Raw genomic sequence first — 20,035 nt, 5'->3', positions numbered from 1 at the left:
ACCAAGGATAAAGATATATGCTCAGGAGATGGTCCATTTCCTTGTCAGACAGTTCAGAGAAAAAAATACTGCTGTATATTTTTCTTTCTTCTGGTTTTCAAATAAGCAATCAGGACATGTGACCTCTCTGATAAAAATGTGCTCCTTCCTTCAACTGTACCACTCACATATCCAGTCCCCTCAGTATGGAGGGAAGACCAGGGAAGGTGAAGAACTGCAGTGAAGCTGCAGTGGGGTTGGGAAAAGTCAACAGAAATCAGGTTCTTACAAGCCACTAACACAGAATCCAAACTGAGTGTAAGAGTCTGAAAGATCCTGAAATGGAAAGACAAGATAGATAGATTCTGCATCTCATATGGGTGGGCTGAGTTTCTTTAAAGTGGCATGCCCAAAAACACTTGGTCTCCTCTCTGTGAATCACCCATAACCAACAGGCCCACAGTCAGCACCAGAGAAGGTGCTGGAAATGGAAAGTCTACAGGGGCAGGAGTGGAAGCAGGAAGATCATTTAGGAGGTTACAATGGTGGCCCAGGAGAAAGCTGAGGGAATATGTACTGAAAGTGGAAGTAGACAGAAGTAGACACATTCACGGCATGCTCTTTTAGAAGTAGGGGCAACAAGACTTTTTCTTTATGGATTGGTTGTGGGGAGATAAAGTGAAAATAGGAATCAAGGATGACACCTAAATTTGAGGTTTGAACAGCTTGGTGGATGACAATGACATTTAATGAAAGAAAATAACCAGAGAAAGAAGCTCAGATTAGGAGAAGTAAAATGAGAATCAGATTTTTTTTAACTTTGATTTACAAATACTAAGCTTGAGACATTTCTTAAACAGCTAATTAGAAATAACAAATAAGCAGCTGAATATAAAGTTGAGACTAAAAGAAATTAGGCCTAGCTGACTACTCTTAGAAGGCATTAACTCACAGACAGTATTTAAAACAATTGTGCTAGATACAACAAGAGATTGGAAAAAATAAATGGAATTTTTCCAGGACCTAACATCACTATAATAGATCAAGACAGAGAAGAGGATGGTAGGCAAAAGAGAGGCAAGATGTGATATACTATCACAAAAGAGAAGAGGATAACGATCAAGAAGTAAAGATAAATATAAAGATCTGGTTGGGCTGGGAATATAGTTCAAGTGGTAGACTACTTGCCTAGCAAGAATGAGACCCTGGGTTCAATCCCCAGTACCAAATAAATAAGTAAATTTAAAAGCCAGTTACTAGATAATGCTGGGGAAGGATTGGGAACTGGAAGGAGAAGGGAAGAGGAAGACTTACTTTTCACTGCATGTCTTTTGTACCTTTCGAATGTTGTACCAGGTGCATATATTACCTATTTGAAATATAAATAAAATAACTTAGGAGGAGGAAAAGCAGAAGAGGCACCGTTAGCAGATTTTAATCACTTCAGCTGCATTACCATTGAGTCATGCTTGGTCCTAGTTAACAGACTGAACAGAATCCAGTCTTCTATACCATCTGCTTCTTTGCTTTCCTTCCAAACATTTTCACCATTTTACCTGCTTTATTTACATTTGAATCTTAGACTGGAAAGAAGAGGCCTTCGAGGAAGACCTGTGCCCAGCCGTTTGGGAGAACTTTCTACTTATGAGCCATTTGGGTGCCAGCTGGTATTCACAACCCAACAGCCAGCCACTCAAAGCAGGCTGGCAACTGGGCGCCATAGAATGAACACATGTTCTAAGGCAGGAAAGGCAAGGAGATGGAGGACAGGGGGACAAGAAAGAATCAGTTGATAGGAAAGAAGGGACAAGAACAAGAGGATAAATGGGATCAGTTTGAGACATTATGAGTTTGAAAAGGTGACAAAAAGGGCAAAAAAAATTGCCAAACCCTACTATGTATCATGCTCTGTGCTAAATGCTAAGAGTATGTATTGAATAATGCAGACTCAGGGTCTAGCACATGGAACTGGAGTTTAGGAGATTGGCCCGGACCAAGTAAGCTGCTTCCTTTTTATAGCCTTTCCAGGCGACCAGTCTCCAGACAGTTCAAACTTCTAGGCCTTCTATACCCTAGGTTCTGTCCACTCCATCTCCTTTACCTACCCAACACTAAATAAATCCAGCTCTGCATTCTGAGCTTTGGCCCATGCTACTCTCACCACCTAAAATACCTTTCCCTATGTCCTGACCCTTGAGCCTTACCTCCTAACCAAGCTGTTAGCCTTCTCTTTGTCATCCTCTTCAAATACCCTGTATCTCACTAATATACAACTTATTCACTTCAGTTTTTTCAGCACCCAACCTGAGACCTAGTACAATTCAGGTGCTAAAATGCAAAAAGTTAAGGGAATATCTGAGATCATCCCCCAAATTGAGAAGGGTCCTAGAACTGAACTCTTATCACTGGACTTCTTCAGGCCCCGACCAAGGCCACCCTGGAACCCACATAACTTCCTGTGTTTTCCAATCCTCACAGGAAGTTAAGACTATGGTTCACAGAAGATGAAATAGAGAAGATAGAGAAATGTCCTAGACAATGAATTTTCAGGTTTGAATTGGGAAATTGGCCATTCTGGAGACCTTAAGGATCCTTAGCAGCTCACATAAGATTCCAGAATGTAATCAAATTCTTAGAAAAGGCATACACAAGATCCTTGCCTCTAGAACAAGTCTACTTGGTATCCAGACCAGCTGCCACTCATACACAAGGTAAAACTGTGTCCTCTTCTCCCTGTCTCACTGCCTCCCAGGGAGCATTACTAGCAGGGGCATCAGTTGCAGTATTAAGTCCCCTACGCCTCACTTGTTATGCCCAGATGCATGTCAGACCTCATTCTTTTCTTGCTACCTAACTCCCTTTTGTCTGGGCATTTCAAATCATGTTCTTATTCCCCATTGTCCCAGGCTCTAGGTACTTCCTGCTTACCTAGAAAGATGGTGACTAACTGGAGATGGGATGGAGGATTATCGATGTCAGCTCTCACAAAGTACATCAAGGATCAGGGGATGAAGGGCAGAACCCATGAAACTTGGTCAAAGTCCTATGAAGGGATCCATCCCAGCAGAATAATACTTATCTCTAATGCCAGTCAAAGCCTACCTATAACCCAGAGCCTCTTCCAGATGAGCTGTCAGCATATCTCATCCAGAGGACTGCCAGGCCTTCTTATACATTACTCTCAAGAAATGCAAGCCTTAGCTGGGTGTCAGTGGTTCACACCTGTATTCCTAGCTACTCAGGAGGCTAAGATCTGAGGAGCCAGACCAGGCAGAAAAGTCCCCGTGAGACTTTATCTCCAATTAGCAACTCAAAAACTGCAAGTGGAGCTGTGGGTCAAAGTGGTAGAGTGCTAGCCTTGAGCAAAAGAGCTCAGGAACAGCATCTAGGCCCTGAGTTCAAGCTCCACAAGTGACAAAAAAAAAAAAAAAGAAAGAAATGTAAGCCTATCCTGAGACTACCTCAGCCCTCATTTATATACCTACAAACAGCAGGGCCAGGGAACTTGTTGCCATGTGATTCTCAGCTCATTATTAATACCTGTTCTGAACACTGGACTCCAATGAAAGAAGGTGAGTCTGTCACAAAAAGAGTCCCACACTTCAAGGAACTCAACCTTGAGAGATATTTGAGTCCAATATTCACCTGGTTGGAAATTTCTGCCCCTCTCAATTCTCAATGCCCAAACCTCACTAGCTTTCTCGCTCTATAATGTCCTGTTCTTTCATCCTTATTCTGCTCGTGCTCAGTCCCTTCACCCTAACCTCAGGGCCCAATGTATGTGGCCACCTTATCACATCCTACCTCTCCTTCAATGAACAAGAATTAGAAACTTATAGATCCCTTCACTACAAGGAGGAAGCCCAGTCTATCTATCATACAAGAATGACAGGAAAACACTGGCATTCCCTTGTCCTCTAAACCACAATAACCTGCCTTTTCTAGACTTTAGCAGTCTTTGTTCTTTGAATTCAGTGCTGATATTCAAAGGAAAGGAAGGCAACAGTCAGAAAGGACACCAGCTGCCCATGGCTTCCTTTTAACCGGTATTCCAGAGTTGGGGGAACTGTCTGAAATTATGACAGAAAAAGAATACACTTCCATATGCACTATAGACAGGGTTGTGGCCTGTAATTATTAATCAAAATGTAGAACAAGAGTAGTTCTGGGTTTGTACAGACGATTCAACCAATCCCTGGTTAGCTCCTGACCACCTTAAAGTAACCCTGGCTCCCTCCATCAGGGCAGGACACTACTCTCCAGTGCCAGAGCCTGATTCTAGACTCTGGACTTTACCTTCAGCTACCATGTAACTACTAAGTTCTCTTAAGGTTCCAAGGCCTTCTGATGCAGACCATTCACCAGATGACTTGCTGGCCTCCAACTGCCTGCCCCAGTACTGATATGCCAGGTAACCTGTGGGGGAAATCCAGCAGATGGAGAAGCAGCTTTGACCCCTCCTGCCCCTTACAGCATTAACCCACCTTGACAGAGATGTGGCCATGGGCCTGGGGAAGGTGGGCAGCCAAGAACCAGTCCCCAGGTAAAGGGCTGCTGACATTAAAGATGCCTGAGGTGCGGTTGGGCAGCGTCCAGCTGAGGGTCAGTGAGAAAACCCCAGGCACAGCTGTGTCCCCTGGAAAGTGTGTGTGCAGGGGATTGATAACAGGGGGTGCTCCTGACCGGAAATACCTGGGAGGCAAGAATTTGGAGAGGAGGAAAACAGGCAGTAGGGTGGGAGGTAGAAAAGGGAGAAAAGAAAGAATCGTTACTCAACAGCAGTAAAATAAGTCAGGTGCCAGAGGCTCACACCAGTAATCCTAGCTAGTTAGGAGTCTGAAATCTGAGGATCATAATTTGAAGCCAACTCAGGCAGAAAAATCCACAATAGTCTTATCTCCAATTAACCAGCAAAAATTTGGAAATAGGGGTTTGGTTTAAGGGGAAGAGCACAAATCTTGAATGGAAAAAGCTAAGAGCTTGAAGCTCTGAGTTCAAGCCTCAGTATAGGCACGTGTGCACACACACACATGTGTGCACACACACACACACACACACACACACACACACACAACCAAAAAAAGCCGTAAGAGTCAAGAGATTAGCTCAGACACTCATACTGTTAAACAGAAGTCAGGAAGTAGTCAGATAACAGAGGTCATGGTCCACACTCAGTTCTCAGTCATACTTCATTCCAAAATTAAATGGTTAAGGGCCAAAGTTGGGGTCAGAAGATAGATGGGGGGGGCATGTGTATCACATCACAATTCAGATTTTGGAAGTGGCCAGGATTAGAAATGGGGCTAGAGAGGTAACTCAGACACTCACACAGTCACACTTTGGTCTGGGCAGTGGTCCCCAAAGGTCCCCCCCTGCTCCTTGAAGATGATGAGGTTCCAAACCGCCAGGAACGTGTCCTCTGGAACATGGAAGTGGAAGAGTTCAGTGCTGGCAAATGAGCGGAAAGGACTCAGCTTTCGAGGTGAGCAGGTGGAGTAATCCGTCAGGAAAAGGCCTCCTAGGAAGCAGGAGAAAGAGAAGGAGGAAGGCAGGACAGAAGGCATTTCATTAGGCAAGAGGCATGCCAGTCTCCCTCACCAACAGCATCAATTCACAGCACTCTCCTAGGAACTTGGTCTTATGCTGCCCTAGGCAAAGCTTAGTCCTTACAGAGACTTCGTTTAAAAAAACAAAAACAAACTAAACTCATCTTATGGGTATGGTAACTGAGGCTGAAACCTAAACTGAGGAATCAAAAACAGGGCCTTTTATATGACCTTCTACTCTTAGCTGCCCCCTCACTTAGATGCCATTGTTCTCTTCTTGCCAAGCTTAACAAAAACAGAGGAGAGAGAGAGAGAGAGAGTGTGTGTGTGTGTGTGTGTGTGTGTGTGTGTGTGTGTGTGTGTGTGTGTGTTGGCATGGGCTCTTAAGCCGCTGGACAGGCTTGAACTCCACCTGTGGGGCTTGGGAGGTGACATAGAACTGTGTAACTTCCTTGTTTATTTTCTCCCCTTTCTGTTCCCGGGTGGTCAGAAGCAGTTAAAAAAAAAAAAAAAAAAACCTCAGAAATTTCACAAGAGCTGTCTGTATACTGACTTAGGCCAGGAGAGGGGAAGGGAGGTGTGGTAAGGCCTGCAAGGGGCCTGCTTGGGTAGCAGAGGCAAGAGCAGGACTGGCAGGCCACCATGAGAGTGCGCAGGAAGAGAGTCATCAGAACCTCCAGGGTCAAAATGAACAGCTAGGACATTTTCCCAGAGGAAGGCCCTATGAGGCAGACACATGGTGACCCAGTAGAATCTCAGATCACTTGAGAATATTCAGAGGTTGGGAGGTGGGGAGGAAGTGGTCATCTCTAACAGAAATGCCAAGATACCTAATCATAGTTGTCAGGAACACAGCCAAGGTGAATAGGAAAGTCATGACGGCAGGCAAACTCATAGGAACCAGGATTACTATGGTAATGAAGGAAAGCAAGATGTTCAGCTGAGTAGAAGAGATCCCCCCAAAGCAGGCAAGGTCTCCCAGAATAAAGCCCCAGGGACTTCAGATCCCAGAAGCATGCCTCAAGGACAGATGAGAAGGTGGGGAATGTGAGTGTCTACAGGTCAGAATAGGAACCTGGAAGGGAGGCTGAATGGAGAGTTTTCAGCCAGGCTGAAAATACTTATAAAGGCTTACCTAGTGTGATAACCTCTATCTCTTGAGATAGGAGACATTACACCCAAAATGGGCTGCTTGCTATTCAACTTAAAGAAGCATCTGCAAAAGGTCAACAGCCAAAGATAAGAATGCTGATTAAGGTTGGTCACAGTAAATTGGGGCAACTTCGGGACTCATGCTCAAGAGAGATACCTCATACAGTGGACAAGCCTTAGATTGGCTCATCCTAAAAGGCTACAGTTAACCAATGACTAGTCTTTCTAGTGGCAACCACATTAGTCTCAACTGTCAGCAAGGAAGCCCTGCTAACTAACAAGCTGAGGGAATACTGCCTAGAAATCCAGAAAGGCTCAGCATAGCAGAGAACAATGGAGATGCATCTGAGAAAGATCAAGGGCAATGGACTAACTGATATGATAGATAAGACAGCAGAGTACTTAAAAGCACTGGCTTTGACAATTGGGAAGCAGGCCAGTCCCTGAACAGCCTTGGATACTATTGTTACGGGGAAATAAGAGCTCTGGGGTGCCCTCTGCTGGAATTACAAAAGGGCTGCTCCTTCTCAAAGCTGGGATGGGTCATCTCGTGTAGCTGCTGTTAAGAAAACATCAGTTGCTCCCTGCAGATCTAGACATTAACTGTGAACAGAAGCTAAAGTGTTTGGGAAACAGTGATTGAAAAACACAAAACACCTTGGGTTTCAAAATCCTTGGCAGGACCTGGAAATTTGGGGAACTGGCTAAGCCATTCCCCAAGCGGCCAGAGGTTGTAGAGATCACAGAATAGATTGTGAGGGAAAAGGAGTGAGTTAACAGCTAGGGATGCTGGGAGGAACCTAGAAGTACAAAGGGGAAGGACAGATGCTTGACGTAAGTGTCCACAGCCCTATCTACCTCAAGTTTTGATTTGCAGTTTGAATAAGGCTTGTATCTTAGAGGAAGCATGAGCAAGGCCCTAGCCAAGCTCATATTAACCTGTCCTTGTGTCCCTTCTATGAAGCAGCTCAGGTGATTCACCCCCACCACCAGCACCATGCACACATACACATACACACACAAATACAGAGAGAGAGAGAGAGAGGCTGAAACTGGCCCTGCTCCTGCTGGCACTAGGAGAAAAGTTAATTTCTAAGAAAGGTAAAGCATGTTTGAGTTATCAACCAGTTAACTAAGTCCAACAGGAAAACCCAAGATCAGGGTTGAGACCAAGAGACCCAAGAAGTAACTTCCATTTCCGAATGAGATTGAAGCAAATACTAAGCATTTATGAAGCTTTATGCTATGATAGTTCTATGGCACTGCCAGTTTCTCCTCAGACAAAACTCATCATCAGCACTAGGTCACAGAGAACCCAAATACCAGGCCACAGCTGCCAACGCATTGTCTATAAACAGCATTAAGAGTAGCCCCACCAGCAGTTGGGTCTATATGATTATCTTTCCTAATTTCATTACAGTTCGTCATGAAACATCAAACCTGCTTCTCTGAAATTCTATTTTTATCCACAACTTCCTGTTTTGTATACTCTAAGGCTATCCGTTATACATTTCTACTACCCAGCTCAGTACTTGCTCAATGGGCTAATAAAATTAAAAAAAAAAAAAACTGGGAGAGAGCGAGGGAAGGGGGTGACACTGTCCAGAAAGCAATGTACTGACTTATGTAACTGTAACTCCTCTATATGTAGCCTTTATAATAACCATAAAAATTTTAATAAACATAATTTTAAAAAAGAAAAAATGCTATGCTGGTAGGGATGGAAGTCATTAATCAGGCTAAATACTATAAACTCCCCTTAACAAAAGTGAAAATTTGACTTACTGATTTACCTGCTTACTCTGCTAATTCCCAACTTTCCACTTGCTGTAATCAACACAGAACCCACACCATGGAGATGGGCCCTCAACACTGCCTTCAAACTAAGAACCACCACTTATGAAGATAACACTTCAGTGATCTGTCTGTAAAAGGAGCAGGGCAGAGCTGAAAAGAAATGTTCATAGGGCTATAATATGTCCCCTGACCCTCATAAAATAACATAGGTTCTCAGGACATATATATGCCCCATATAGTATACATGTGCCTTCACCCACCAACACATAAGCAAGTCCATACATTGCACTTTGCCAACATTCCTGTAGACACCTATTATACACAGGTAGAGAAGCACCCAAACATCTCTGCAGTTGTGACCTCTCAGTTGCACTGATCTCAAGCTTGTATAGTCAAGCCCAGCCCACTAAGTTCAATAGATCCATCCCACCCCCACATGTTCTATTAGCTGTTACTGCCATCCTAGTTAGAATGACACCCAACAGAGGTGGTAGTCAGAAGGGGGTCAAAGGAGGTAGTCAAAGGGGGTAGTCAGAAGCCTAGAATAAGGCTATTTGTGATGGGGCCATCTGTATGATACATCCCCTAAACAAAGACCCCTACCTCCTTCTACATTCCACACATTCAAAAGTTGGGCCTCTCTTTCTTAGCCAGGTGACTTCTTAAGCATCATGGTGACCCTATACTGAAGCCTGGAAAATGAGCAACAGTTTAAGCAGGAAGTTTCTTGTCTGAAGGACAGACAAGTTGGGCTATGAACTTTTACCCACTTGAATTTGGTTTTCTATTAAGCATAAATTACAGTGGGGAAGGAGAGGGACCACTAATATGAGAGGAATCTGGAAACCTTTTTTTCTTCCTAGCCCTAGCACTGACATTTGTAAATATGACCTTGAACAAATTGCTCCCTCACTGAACTTCATTTTTCCATCTGTAAAATGGACTCTGAGTTTTAACCCTATTCTAAAAGTATAAAGAATTAGTCCTAAGCCAATCAAGCTTTGGGGAGAAATGTCCAGCTGGGGTGCTGGTGACTCATACCTATAATTCTAGCTACTCAGAAATCTAAAATCTGACCATCCAGGTTCAATACCAGCCTGAAGAAGGAAAGCCTGTGAAACTCTTATTTCCAAATAACCACCAAAAAGCTGGAAATGGGGGGTGTGGTTCAAGTGGTAGAGTGCTAGCCTTGAGCTAAGAAGTTCAGCCTTGAGTTCAAGAACTAGTACTGTGTGTGTGTGTGTGTGTGTGTGTGTGTGTGTGTGTGTGTGCATGTGGATGCATGCATGCAACACAAACACAATCCATGTCCACCTTTTGCAATATGTTACCTTCAGAACTCTTTGCTTAACCCTGTTTGAATGTATGGGCTATACCCAAAGGTTTAAGCCATATTCTAATGCCCTCCTCTACCAAACTTTGAGAGCAGGAAAGCTTTCAAAAGTCTCCTGAAAAAAGCTAGAGTCAACTGGGGTAAGATAGACACCGGGAAAGAAAACCTTGAAGACTATCTTAAGGACAATAGCCACCTGCTGAGCCCCAGACCCAGTACCACTCTTTCCACAATGCCAATTCCTGTGTTGTATAAGATCTCTGCTCCGTATCTCTCCCCCAGTTCTTCCCCAGATCCCACCTTTCCTGAACCTCTCTGTAGCCCACACCTCCCACAGCCTGGAACCCCATCATTATCTCAGTCTTTACTACTTCTGCACTCACCAGCCCCGGGGCCAAGGACAGAGAACAGCAACAGCAGCAATAGGACTGATGGCAGCTGGAGCCCAGACCTGAGTCGAGGCTGGGAGAGGGGTAGAGTATGAGAGAGGCGGGGGGCCAGTGGGAAAGACTTGGGTAAACACAGAGATGAGGGCAAAGGTTGAGACGATGAGTAGGGTTGGCCTGAGTACTCAGGCTTAAACAAGGGCAGGGAGTGTGATGGAGGCAGGGGCTGTGACAACGACTCAAGTAAGGGCCGGCACTGGGGCAGGGGCTTAGGCAACCGCTGAGAATGGGGTGGGGACGGAGAGTGGACTGGGATTTGGGACAGGGAGTGGAACGAGGGCGGAGGTGAGGCTAGGGGCCAAGTCTGGGGCAGGGACTGGGACCTGAGGGGGGGGCTGGATTGGGCCCTGGACGTTGGCATTCCCTGGGGCCCAGGCTGGGGCTGAGGCCAATTTAGGAAGAGGGACGAGGGCGGGGCCGGAGGCCAACGCTGGGAAAGGGATAGGACAAGGGGCCGGGACAAGGGCTGGGCCATGGCCCGGGGCGGGGGCGGGGCCGGACAGGCCAGCGAGGGGCGCTCGCTGAGCTGACTCGCGGCTCCGCTCCCCACCCCTTCCCGGGGGATGGCCTCCGGTGTCCTCGAGGGCCTCGGGCCGGGGGCCGGGACCTGGGGAGGAGTTCAGGCCTGGTCGACTCCGGGCTGCGCTGAACCGGCGACAACCAGGCCCCGCGGCGGCGGCGGCCTCTGCCTGACGTCCTATGGCGTCCCGCCTCCTGCTCAATACAATTGGGCTCTCTCGGCAAAGCCCGCCCCCTGCTCTATTCTATTGGTCCTAACTTAGTTCTGCTGGGCTTCGAGGATAGGCTCCGCCCCAGTCCCAGCTGAGACCCTGTCCTCCGCACCGCGGAGTCCCGAACACCACGGTGGTCCTCACAGCCCCCACTGTGTGCCCTCCATATCGTATAGGAACCCTACAGAGATCTTCACAGAACCAGACTCCCCAGGGGCGTACCCACAGTATCCACGAATCCCACCCAGAGACTCGCTCGACACCCGACCGGCTCCATGGAGCAGCCCCCTCCGGAAAACTCACTCACTTGGGAGGTGACCCGAGTGCTGTTACCATGGAGACTTCTAGCGTTCGCGTTGCCCTGGTATGAGTTCCTGGCATGAGTTCTAGAAGCTTCAGTAAACCCCTTCCTCCATCATCCCCAGACCCCTCTTGACCTTCTCCCTTACAGCTCTCCTTCCCTGTCCCTTACCTTCCACCCCCTCCCCACTTCCCGCCCCCAGTCAGGCCGATTTCCGTGGCCCAAGCCTAGGGATATCCAAGTCTTCACAAATACTTCCAAGCAAGGCCCATCACTTCAGGGTTTGCGGTGGAGCTCATCCACATCAAGAGCATTTCCTTCCTTGGGACCAATATTTTCCTCCCCTCCAACCTATGGCAAGATCTTGACCTGACCCAAGGACTTTTTAACAACCAAGCCAAGACCTGAGGTATGAAGGTTTCCAGTGACTCTCCCTCTCCAAGCCTTCAACTCCTCCTTCTTCCTAACACTTTCTGACCCTCCCCCATTCTCTACTTTCCATCCTTATCCTCACCCTCACCTAATTCTTTCCTCCTTTCCCTTTTCTCTCCTCCCAACCGGTACTCCACCTTTTAGGTCACATTTCCCTTTTACTGTCTCTGGTTATTCTCCTGTTGTCCTTTTCCTTTGGAAAGGCTCTAAAGAGTTTAAGAAGTGATATACCTAGTGTCTCTAGAGGACAGGGGTTGTAGGGACCACAGAAAGTTAGGACCGTAGTGTTGCAAATGATGACAAACCCTGTTGGATGATGTGGTGTTCACATGTAATCCCAGCACTCAGAAGATAGAGGCAAAGAAGATCTTGAGTTCAAGTCCAGCCTGAGCTAGCTAGTGAGACTTTGTCTTAACCTTTGTTCTTGTCTCAAAAAAAAAAAAAAACAACAACAAAGGCTGGGATGCAGATCAGTGATAGAGTGCTTGGTGAGGAGGGGGGGACAAACTGTAAAATTTCAAGGCCAAGAGATTTGGACTTAATCATTTAACTTGAGTCACTTGACCCTTGACTGGGTCAGGAAGAAGTTAATTTTTGGGATATTCTTCCAAGATAAATTAGGCATACTCCTTCACCCTCAGCACCCCAGATTTATTCTAGTGCCACATCAATTCATTTTTATTGTCACTGTTAACCTCCCTTCCTCTCAAACTCAACGTGACCTAGCTCTTACCATATAAATGAATAATAGTATTGGTGAATAGATTAATATACTGGATATAATAGTGGAGGGGTTGTTTGAAAACAACTTGGCAGGAGATAATGAAAACATAAAAAAAATTGAAGAGAAAGAAGAGAATAGAATGTATTTGATGAATACTTAGGAAGACTGGAAATACAGTCCTTAGTTCTTTGTCTATGGGAGATGGAATAGACCAGGATAATTCCCAGAGTTCAGTTTCGATGCCTGTTGTATATTAGTTAGAAATGTCTAGCAGGAAGCTTGGTATCAGTGCAAAGTATGAGGTTCTAAAAAGATCTGAGCTAGAAATACAGACTTAGAAGTCAGCAGCATAAGGGCTGGGAAGGTGGCTCAGTGGTAGAGTGCTTGCCTTGCATGCCTGAGGCCCTGGGTTCGATTCCTCAGCACCATATAAGCAAAAAGAAAAAAGCCAGAAGTGGCACTGTGGCTCAAAGGGTAGAGTGCTAGCCTTGAGCTGAAGAGCTGAGGGACAGTGCCCAGGCCCAGAGTTCAGGCCCCACGACCGGACCAAAAAAAAAAAAAAAAAAGTCAGCAGCATATAACTGAAAGTAACTGGAGCTTTGAACATAGATGGGATCAGCAAGGGAGGGTATATGTAGTTCCTAGACAAAAATCAAACTGTACATAAGGTCCTGCCTTATTTACTGTAACATTCGCTCACACTCAGAAGTCAACCCCAGCTTGGACCTGATAGTCCCAGTCTCTGGAACTCCATAGTCTGGCTTTCAAGGTATGAAGTCATGCTCAGAACCCCAGCACTTGGGACTGGGCAGGCAACTATGTTTAAGCTGCCTCCTGGGACACAGTCCTCTGCTTCCATCTACTGATCGGATTCTACTTCAGCCTTTTAATTTTTATGTTCTATTGCTCCAACAACCCACTGCCACATGCCACATGAGGTATGAGCACATAAGCAACTCTCCTGGCATCACTCCCAAAGATTCAGAACCTTTCTTGCTTCCCTCTTTTGTCTCAAGTGCACTAAACAATTTATTCTAATCCCGTAACCCCCTGTCAATCCTGGGCTCTGCCATGATTTGCCGATCCTCCAATCTCAATCTAATGAAGCCTATACCCTATTTTACCACTAGATGGAAGCAACCAAGGTCCCAGAAGAACCTCATGCCATCATGGGTGCAAATGAACACCCCTCTTCGAAGGATCCCTCTACTGAAGACTTACAGCCGCTCTCTACCTCTGAACTCCCCTCGGTGCCTTCCATTCCTCAGACACCTTCAGAAGAACCCCAGGCCTCTGAAGACCTTTTGACACCATCTTCCCAGACTCGTTTCAGGAATTATGTCTCTGAGAGTTCCTTGGAACCTTCTGTCTTTGAAACTCCTTCAGACCCTCCCATGTCTGAGTTCCCATCTGTTTCCCAGGTCTTCTCAGAGCCATATGGTCATGAATTTCCTTTAGTGCAAACCTCTTCCAAGACCCTGGTAACATCCCGGGCCTCTAAAAGCTTTTTGAAGCCCTCTATCTCGGATACTCCTTTGGTGCCATACACTTTCAAGTTCCCTATAGAACCACATGCTTCTGACTCACCTTTGGTGACAACTACTTCGCAGACAGTGTTAACATCCGAAACCTCTCAAAACTTTTTGAAATCCTTCCTCTCTGATACCACTGTAGATCCAAGGTCTGCCTCTGAGATCTCTTTGGAGGCCCCTACCTCTGAGACTCACACCTCTAGGGTCCCCCAAAAGCACCCACCTTCTCAGTCCACATCACCAGGCAGTGTCTCTGTGTTTTCTGTTGGTGCCTGGAAGAAAGACTTCTTTCCTGAGATTCCTTCCAGTGAAGTCCCACAAAGTAGGAGGTCCAGCTGGACCTCTGAATTTGAGCTCCTTACAAAGGATTCCATTTCAGAACTTTCAGCCGAGGTGCACACAGACTTAGCTTCAACGCGCACAGACATAGTTTCAACGCAAAAGGAAGAGGCAAGCCCAGACGAGCAGACTGTGGATACTAGTGACATAATTTCTTATGCATCACTGCCTGAACTCCAACTAGACAAGAAGAAGGAGAAGAAAGGAACTAACAGTAATTACTACCTTTTCCCTTATTTTCTTTGTCCTTGCCTTGTCCTACAAGGAGAGGCCTGTGTTGCTCTTGGACATGGCTCCTCCTCTTAGTTTTAGGGTCTCCTCATTTCCCCCTAGTTACTCAGCCCCTCCCTTCCCAGGTTATACAAGCCTTCCAGTAATCCCTACTAATCAAGAAGAGCTTATGGATATGGTTAAGACAAGTGAGCAGTTTGGTGCTCCATTGAACCATCTTTTCCAATGGGAGAAGAGTGAAGCTTTGAATTCCATTCAGACAGGTGAGCCCACATGGCCTTTCAGAGGCCTGTAGCAGGCTCATGGATATCTTCCAGTCCAACAGGACCCAGGAACCTGTCCCTTCAATAGAGTGTTTCCCATTAGGAAAATTACCAAGCCATTTACCTAGAATCTAGAAGGGGAGCAGGCAGTCAGACCAAGAAATATCAGGATGGGTCTGGGGGAAAAACAAGTAGGGACATTCACATAAAGCCCAGGCACACAAATATAACTACACTAAAATTGCTTTAAAAATAAAAATAAAAACAAAAGGGTCAACCTCAGATCTAGGACCCCAGAGTACTGACAGAAAACAGATATGTCTAAAGCAGATATGACCTAGAACCTAGAAATTCTCTAGGAGTTTTGGTCTGATATTCTCCCTTTGGTAGAATTTCTCTCAAGGCTAGCACTCTACCACCTCCACTTCTAGATTTTAGCAGATTAATTGGAAATAAGAGTCTGTCTGATATGTCTGCCTGGGCTGTTTTAGAACTCAGCCTCCTGAGTAGCTAGGATTATAGACAGGAGCCATCAGTGTCAGGTTCCATTAAAACCAAACACATACCGTGCTATATTGGAGAATCCATTATTGGATTTCTTATCTTCAGATTACTAACCTCAGTAAGAAGGCCACCCTGACTTGTGACCAATTCTGGGAAATCTTAGATTGAGTTCAGTAGACATTGTTACATTAATTTGGTCTTTCATACTTCTTTTCTTTTTATGACAAAAATACAACTATGTCAAAAAATCCTAAAATATAAAAGCAACTTATCATTCCTCTGTGTAATTTACTTTCCCCATTTCTTCCTTTCTCTACCACATGCCAAGAAAGTCTGATTTTGTTTCATAATTTTGAGTCTAACTTTTTTTTTATTGCTAGTCCCTGGGGCTTGAACTCTGGACCTGGACACTATCCCTGAGCTCCTTTTGCTCAAGGTTAGCACTCTAGCACTTGAGCCACAGCACTACTTCCAGCTTTTTCTGTGATTAAGAGTCTCACAGACTTTCCTGCCTGGACTGACTTCATACTGTAATTCTCAGGTCTCAGCTTCCTGGGTAGTTAGGATTACAGGCAGAGAATAAAGGCAATTTTTGGAAGTGATAACATTTCAGCTGAGTCTGAGTCCCTAACCCATGGGGACTCATGAAGTTTTTTTGGCTAGAAGTTGGTATACCTTTCTGTTCTCATGGAGAATAGGAAAATCTGAGTGGGATCTACTGTCTGGTTTTCTTGCCATGTTTACATAGCATACCCTTTCCTCCAGGGGAGAATGGGCATGATGGCAGACAGTGTTAGCCCCCACAGCAGAATCCAGGCTCTAGAGGATTGTAGTTTCCTGATAGTGCCTGGGCACAGGATTACTTACCTCACTTACCTGCCTGTGCTTCTTTCTATGCTTAGTAACTTAAATTTTTGGCCTGCCCCTTTCCTTCTAACCTTTGGAGCACTGCAGGCAGCCTTCTTCAGGGCATTCGTTCGGAAGCACTGGAAACACAGAAGGGATGTACAGGTGTGAACATGAAGTACATGAAGTAAGGCAAAGAATTCCTCCTACTTCTTGGCACCAGTAATACTCAACATCTTCCTCCTCTTCCAGAGTTCTTCACTAATTATTCTCTTAGGCAGAGTCCCATCTCTACTACATACCTGGCCACTCAGCTTCCCTCTTCCTTACCATAGAGACACCTCAAGAAAAGTTGGGTTCTAATGAAGAGAGAGGAGAATATGAGAAACCTCATAGTCAGAACTCAGTGATATTCATGTTCATCTTCAAACAAGATTTCACCTATAATCTTTCTGCTTAGAAACTAAAAAATACCTTCAGTCATCTCTGACTGGCTGACAGAGAATGGATTCTGGAATTGAAAGGGAACGGCAGACACATAAGAATTGAGGAGCCAGGCATCAGGGGCTCATGCCTGTTACCCTAGCTATACAGGAGGCTGAGATCTGAGGATTGTGTTTTGAAACCAGGGTGAGCAGGAAAATACATGCCATTTAACCAGTAAAAATCCAGAAGTGGAACTGTGACACAAGTGGTATAGCATAAACTTTGAACAAAAAAAGTCCAGGGACAGTGCCTAGGGCCTGAGATCAGGCCCCAGAACTGGTACAAAAAAAAAAGGAAGGAAGGGTGGGAGGGAGGGAGGGAAGGAGGGAGGGAGAGAAAAAGTAAGGGAAGGAGGGAAGGAGGGAGAGAGAGAGAGAGACAGAGAGAGAGAAAGAGAGAAAGAGAGAGAGAGAGAGAGAGAGAGAGAGAGAGAGAGAGAGAGAGAGAGAGAGAGAGAGAGAGAGAGAGAGAGAGAGAGAGAGAGAGAGAGAGAGAATATACAGGACAAAAAAGTATAAGGGATAAGACTAAGGACTCCAAGGTAGAGACAACTATCCCAAGTATAGAAGTGTGTCCCTCACCCCAAAGGAGAGGTCAGAACTTCTTTCGGAAGGGAACTTAAGATCTTTCTCTTTGTCACTTTTCCCTGTTACCCGATCCCTCTGTCCCGTCCCTAGGAATCTACGTTGGCTGGCGCTGCCCCCACTACCTATGGGACTGTTTCAGGATTTGTGAAGAGTCTAAGTGCTTTTGTGGGCACCTGTTGAAAGAACACCAGATCACCACAGGTAGATGATAAAAGACCAGCTTCCAGTGTAGAGGGACAACTCTACAAGCTCATATGTGGGTGCAGGAGTAGGGATGGGAGGTGGAAATGTGTGTGTTTGTGTTGGTATGAGAGAGGGGTGGCATAGGAAGGTAGGTCCCTACCAGGTGCCGGTCTAATTCTACCACTCACCCCCACTTCCATAGACATGATTGTGCCTTGCTCTGAGAGCCAATGCCGCTGTCTCATGTTTTGCTTCATCCCATCACGCCCAGAAGAGGTGGGTGAATTCTGGCTCAAAAGACGGGCTACCTTTGACCCCAAAGCCTGGAGAGCCCAATGTCGTTGTAAACATAGCCATGAAGAGCATGCAGCCACTGGGGCCCATCCCTGCAAATTTCGTGGTAATTTCTAGTGAAAGGAGTGTGTTGGGATGGAAGAGGATGGGGAGCACTTGGGTGTGTGGTGGGTAAGGAAAGAGGAGAATGGTGGCAGCCTATGTGGAATCTCTAGACTCTCCTTAGCTGCACTTTTGTCTCAGGATGTGGCTGCAAAAGTTTTGAATCTAATTTCCTCTGTGCGGCCTGTGACCGGCGCTGGGAAGAACATGAGACTTTCTTTGAAATTCAGGGGATGAAGCGACGGAAAAAAAAGGCTCGCGGTGAGAGAACAACATGAGACAGGGACTATCTCACAATCTAGTCAGAAGGCCAGGCAGAAGGCATGCTAACCTGTCCTTTCCAATCTCTTACATCCTCTCCAGCCCACGTCTCATGCCTGTACTGGTGTTTATTCCTTGAAACAAATGTTACACCTTTTAGACAGATGCTTGTCCTCCATGAAGTCATCCCCAGAAACTCTGACTTTGAAGCCCTTCAGATGCAAAGGGCTCTCTGCTCATCCCACTTCCCACTTTGCTGTTCATGTGCTCCCTCACTCCTGTAGCCTCTGCCTGGCCCCACATCTGACCCCATACCTAATCCTTTCACCTCTTTTCTTCCCTCCTTCAGGGACACATTGCAGCAACAGCTGGCACAGGGCTTTCTGAGGCTGCCTCAGATCAGGAATCATGTGGAAGCCACTGACTCTGAATGAGTCAAAGAGAGCCAAGACTCACCCAAAAGACTTCATAGTCTGCATTTATTGAAAACAAGACACAGCACCAACCAGAATAAAAGCTGAACCCAAACATCTGCTTGCATCATGGCCACATTCATGCTGCTGACTCTGCTATCAGAAGAGTGGCTTCAAGAAAGCCAAGGAGGAGCAGGGCACAGGGACACACTCTTGTAATCCAAACACTTGGGAGGATGAGAGGATTGTGAGTTCAAAGCCAGCCTTGGCTACATAGCAAGTTCCAGGCCAGCCTAAATTATACAATGAAACACTTTCTTAAATAAGAGAAAGCCAAAGAGGGAGGGTGTTTTAAGAAGGATAGAGTAGTAAGCAGTTAGGTCAAATGTAACTCATCCTCTAGCAAGATAAAGACCTAAAGTCTTCAGAATTTTTCAATTAGTGTCTTTAGGAACTGGGTGCCATGTCTGTTTTACTAGCTACTTAGGAGACAGAGAGATCAGAAGGATCACAATTTGAGGCTATCCCAGGCAAAATATTCACAAAACCCTATGTCAATGAATAGCTAGGTGCAATGATTCATACCTGTCATCCTAGCGGCATGGGAAGTTGAGATTGGGAGGATCACAGTTCTAAGCCAGCCTGAGCAAAACCATTCACAAGACATTTTAAAAGGCAAAGCACAACCAAGCTGAGTGTGGTGGAATGCACATTTCTCATCCTAACTACAGAACAAAGCATAAATAGGAGGATCACCATCCAGGCTAACCTAAGCAAAAAGCAAACCAGAGAAAAAAGGGCTGGTTCAAGTGATAAAGTGCCTGCCTACAAGCACAAACTTCTGAGTTCAAACCCTAGCACCAAAAAAATTATTTGAGTACCACTTCACACTGGTATAGCAGAGGTAAAAGCCAACCCTAGTGAGAGGGAATCTCTTCAAGAAACTTGGGTGAAAAGTAAAAGAAAGAAGTCAGATAATATCCAGAGGGTAGGGAGGAGAGCCTTAACACTGATGGGCTATGTGACTCTAGGGAAGAACTTTCTCTCTTTGGGCCTCAGTTAGGGGATGTATAAAATAGATAACCCATGCTTCCTGCTCTGTATAGGAACCCAAGAAATCACCAGTTTCAAAGTGCTTTGACTGCATTAATCCTTCAGGCTGGTTTCCTTCCACTTCTTGATTCCAGCTCCACTGTCTTTTGTCCTCCCGAGCAGCATTAGGGTCTTCTAGTGTCCCAAACCGAGAACTGTAACCTCTAGGACATGAAGAAGAAGCTGTCCTATATTTGCTCACACTTAGAGTGCGAGAAGGTAAGAGAAGGTAAGTAAACAGGACTTCCAGGATCCTTTGGGAAAAAATCACAGGATCAAGTGTCTGCCCTTTAAAGGATTAAAAAAAAACCCAGTAATATAGCTATATAAAGAGGTTACACTAATTCTAGAAGCAAAGAGTTTCTTAATACTGGTTATAGGCACTATGATAATCATCCACATAAACTAGTCAACAGCAGAAGTTACTATGATGAAATAGTATGCTGCCATTACAAACTGGA

At 45.5% G+C, this 20,035-nt stretch overlaps 2 protein-coding genes across 10 annotated transcripts in view; one reads left to right on the top strand and one right to left on the bottom strand.

The window, feature by feature from the left end:
- The window catches only part of Tmem8b (transmembrane protein 8B), a 28,511-nt gene extending 17,599 nt beyond the window's left edge, over window positions 1-10,912 (bottom strand). For 3 of the 9 annotated variants that reach the window (XM_070009671.1, XM_070009717.1, XM_070009689.1), the window contains exon 1: window positions 4,464-4,551. Coding sequence is in view for 2 of the 9 variants with exons in the window: in XM_070009649.1 (XP_069865750.1) it covers window positions 4,464-4,671; window positions 5,308-5,497; window positions 10,191-10,728 (936 nt within the window). In the remaining 7 variants the exon portion in view is untranslated. Of the gene's footprint in view, window positions 1-1,293; window positions 1,349-4,463; window positions 4,672-5,307; window positions 5,498-10,190 lie in introns of those variants that run through there. The other 6 variants (XM_070009649.1, XM_070009640.1, XM_070009680.1 and 3 more) reach the window with 4 other exon arrangements.
- Window positions 10,913-11,091: 179 nt separating this feature from the next.
- On the top strand, window positions 11,092-18,592 carry Fam221b (family with sequence similarity 221 member B). The gene is made up of 7 exons (XM_070009629.1): window positions 11,092-11,348; window positions 13,572-14,526; window positions 14,669-14,806; window positions 17,320-17,430; window positions 17,615-17,812; window positions 17,950-18,069; window positions 18,419-18,592. Exons 1-7 carry the CDS (start codon window positions 11,319-11,321, stop codon window positions 18,454-18,456), a joined length of 1,590 nt encoding a protein of 529 aa, XP_069865730.1. The 5' UTR covers window positions 11,092-11,318; the 3' UTR covers window positions 18,457-18,592.
- The last annotated feature ends 1,443 nt before the right edge of the window (window positions 18,593-20,035 follow it).

This window comes from Dipodomys merriami, unplaced genomic scaffold (genome assembly GCF_024711535.1).
Source record: "Dipodomys merriami isolate MVZ:Mamm:240054 unplaced genomic scaffold, mDipMer1.0.p SCAF_11, whole genome shotgun sequence".
NCBI lineage: Eukaryota > Metazoa > Chordata > Mammalia > Rodentia > Heteromyidae > Dipodomys > Dipodomys merriami.
Note: the sequence above shows the minus strand (reverse complement) of the source record. Positions and strands in the feature narration are given on the sequence as shown.

Excerpts from the sequence above, each read along its gene's own strand:
- Fam221b (XM_070009629.1), top strand. The coding sequence starts at position 11,319 with ATGGAGACTTCTAGCGTTCGCGTTGCCCTG. Across the intron at positions 11,349-13,571 it reads CTAGCGTTCGCGTTGCCCTG|ATGGAAGCAACCAAGGTCCC; the intron begins GTATGAGTTCCT and ends TTTTACCACTAG. Across the intron at positions 18,070-18,418 it reads ACGGAAAAAAAAGGCTCGCG|GGACACATTGCAGCAACAGC; the intron begins GTGAGAGAACAA and ends TCCCTCCTTCAG.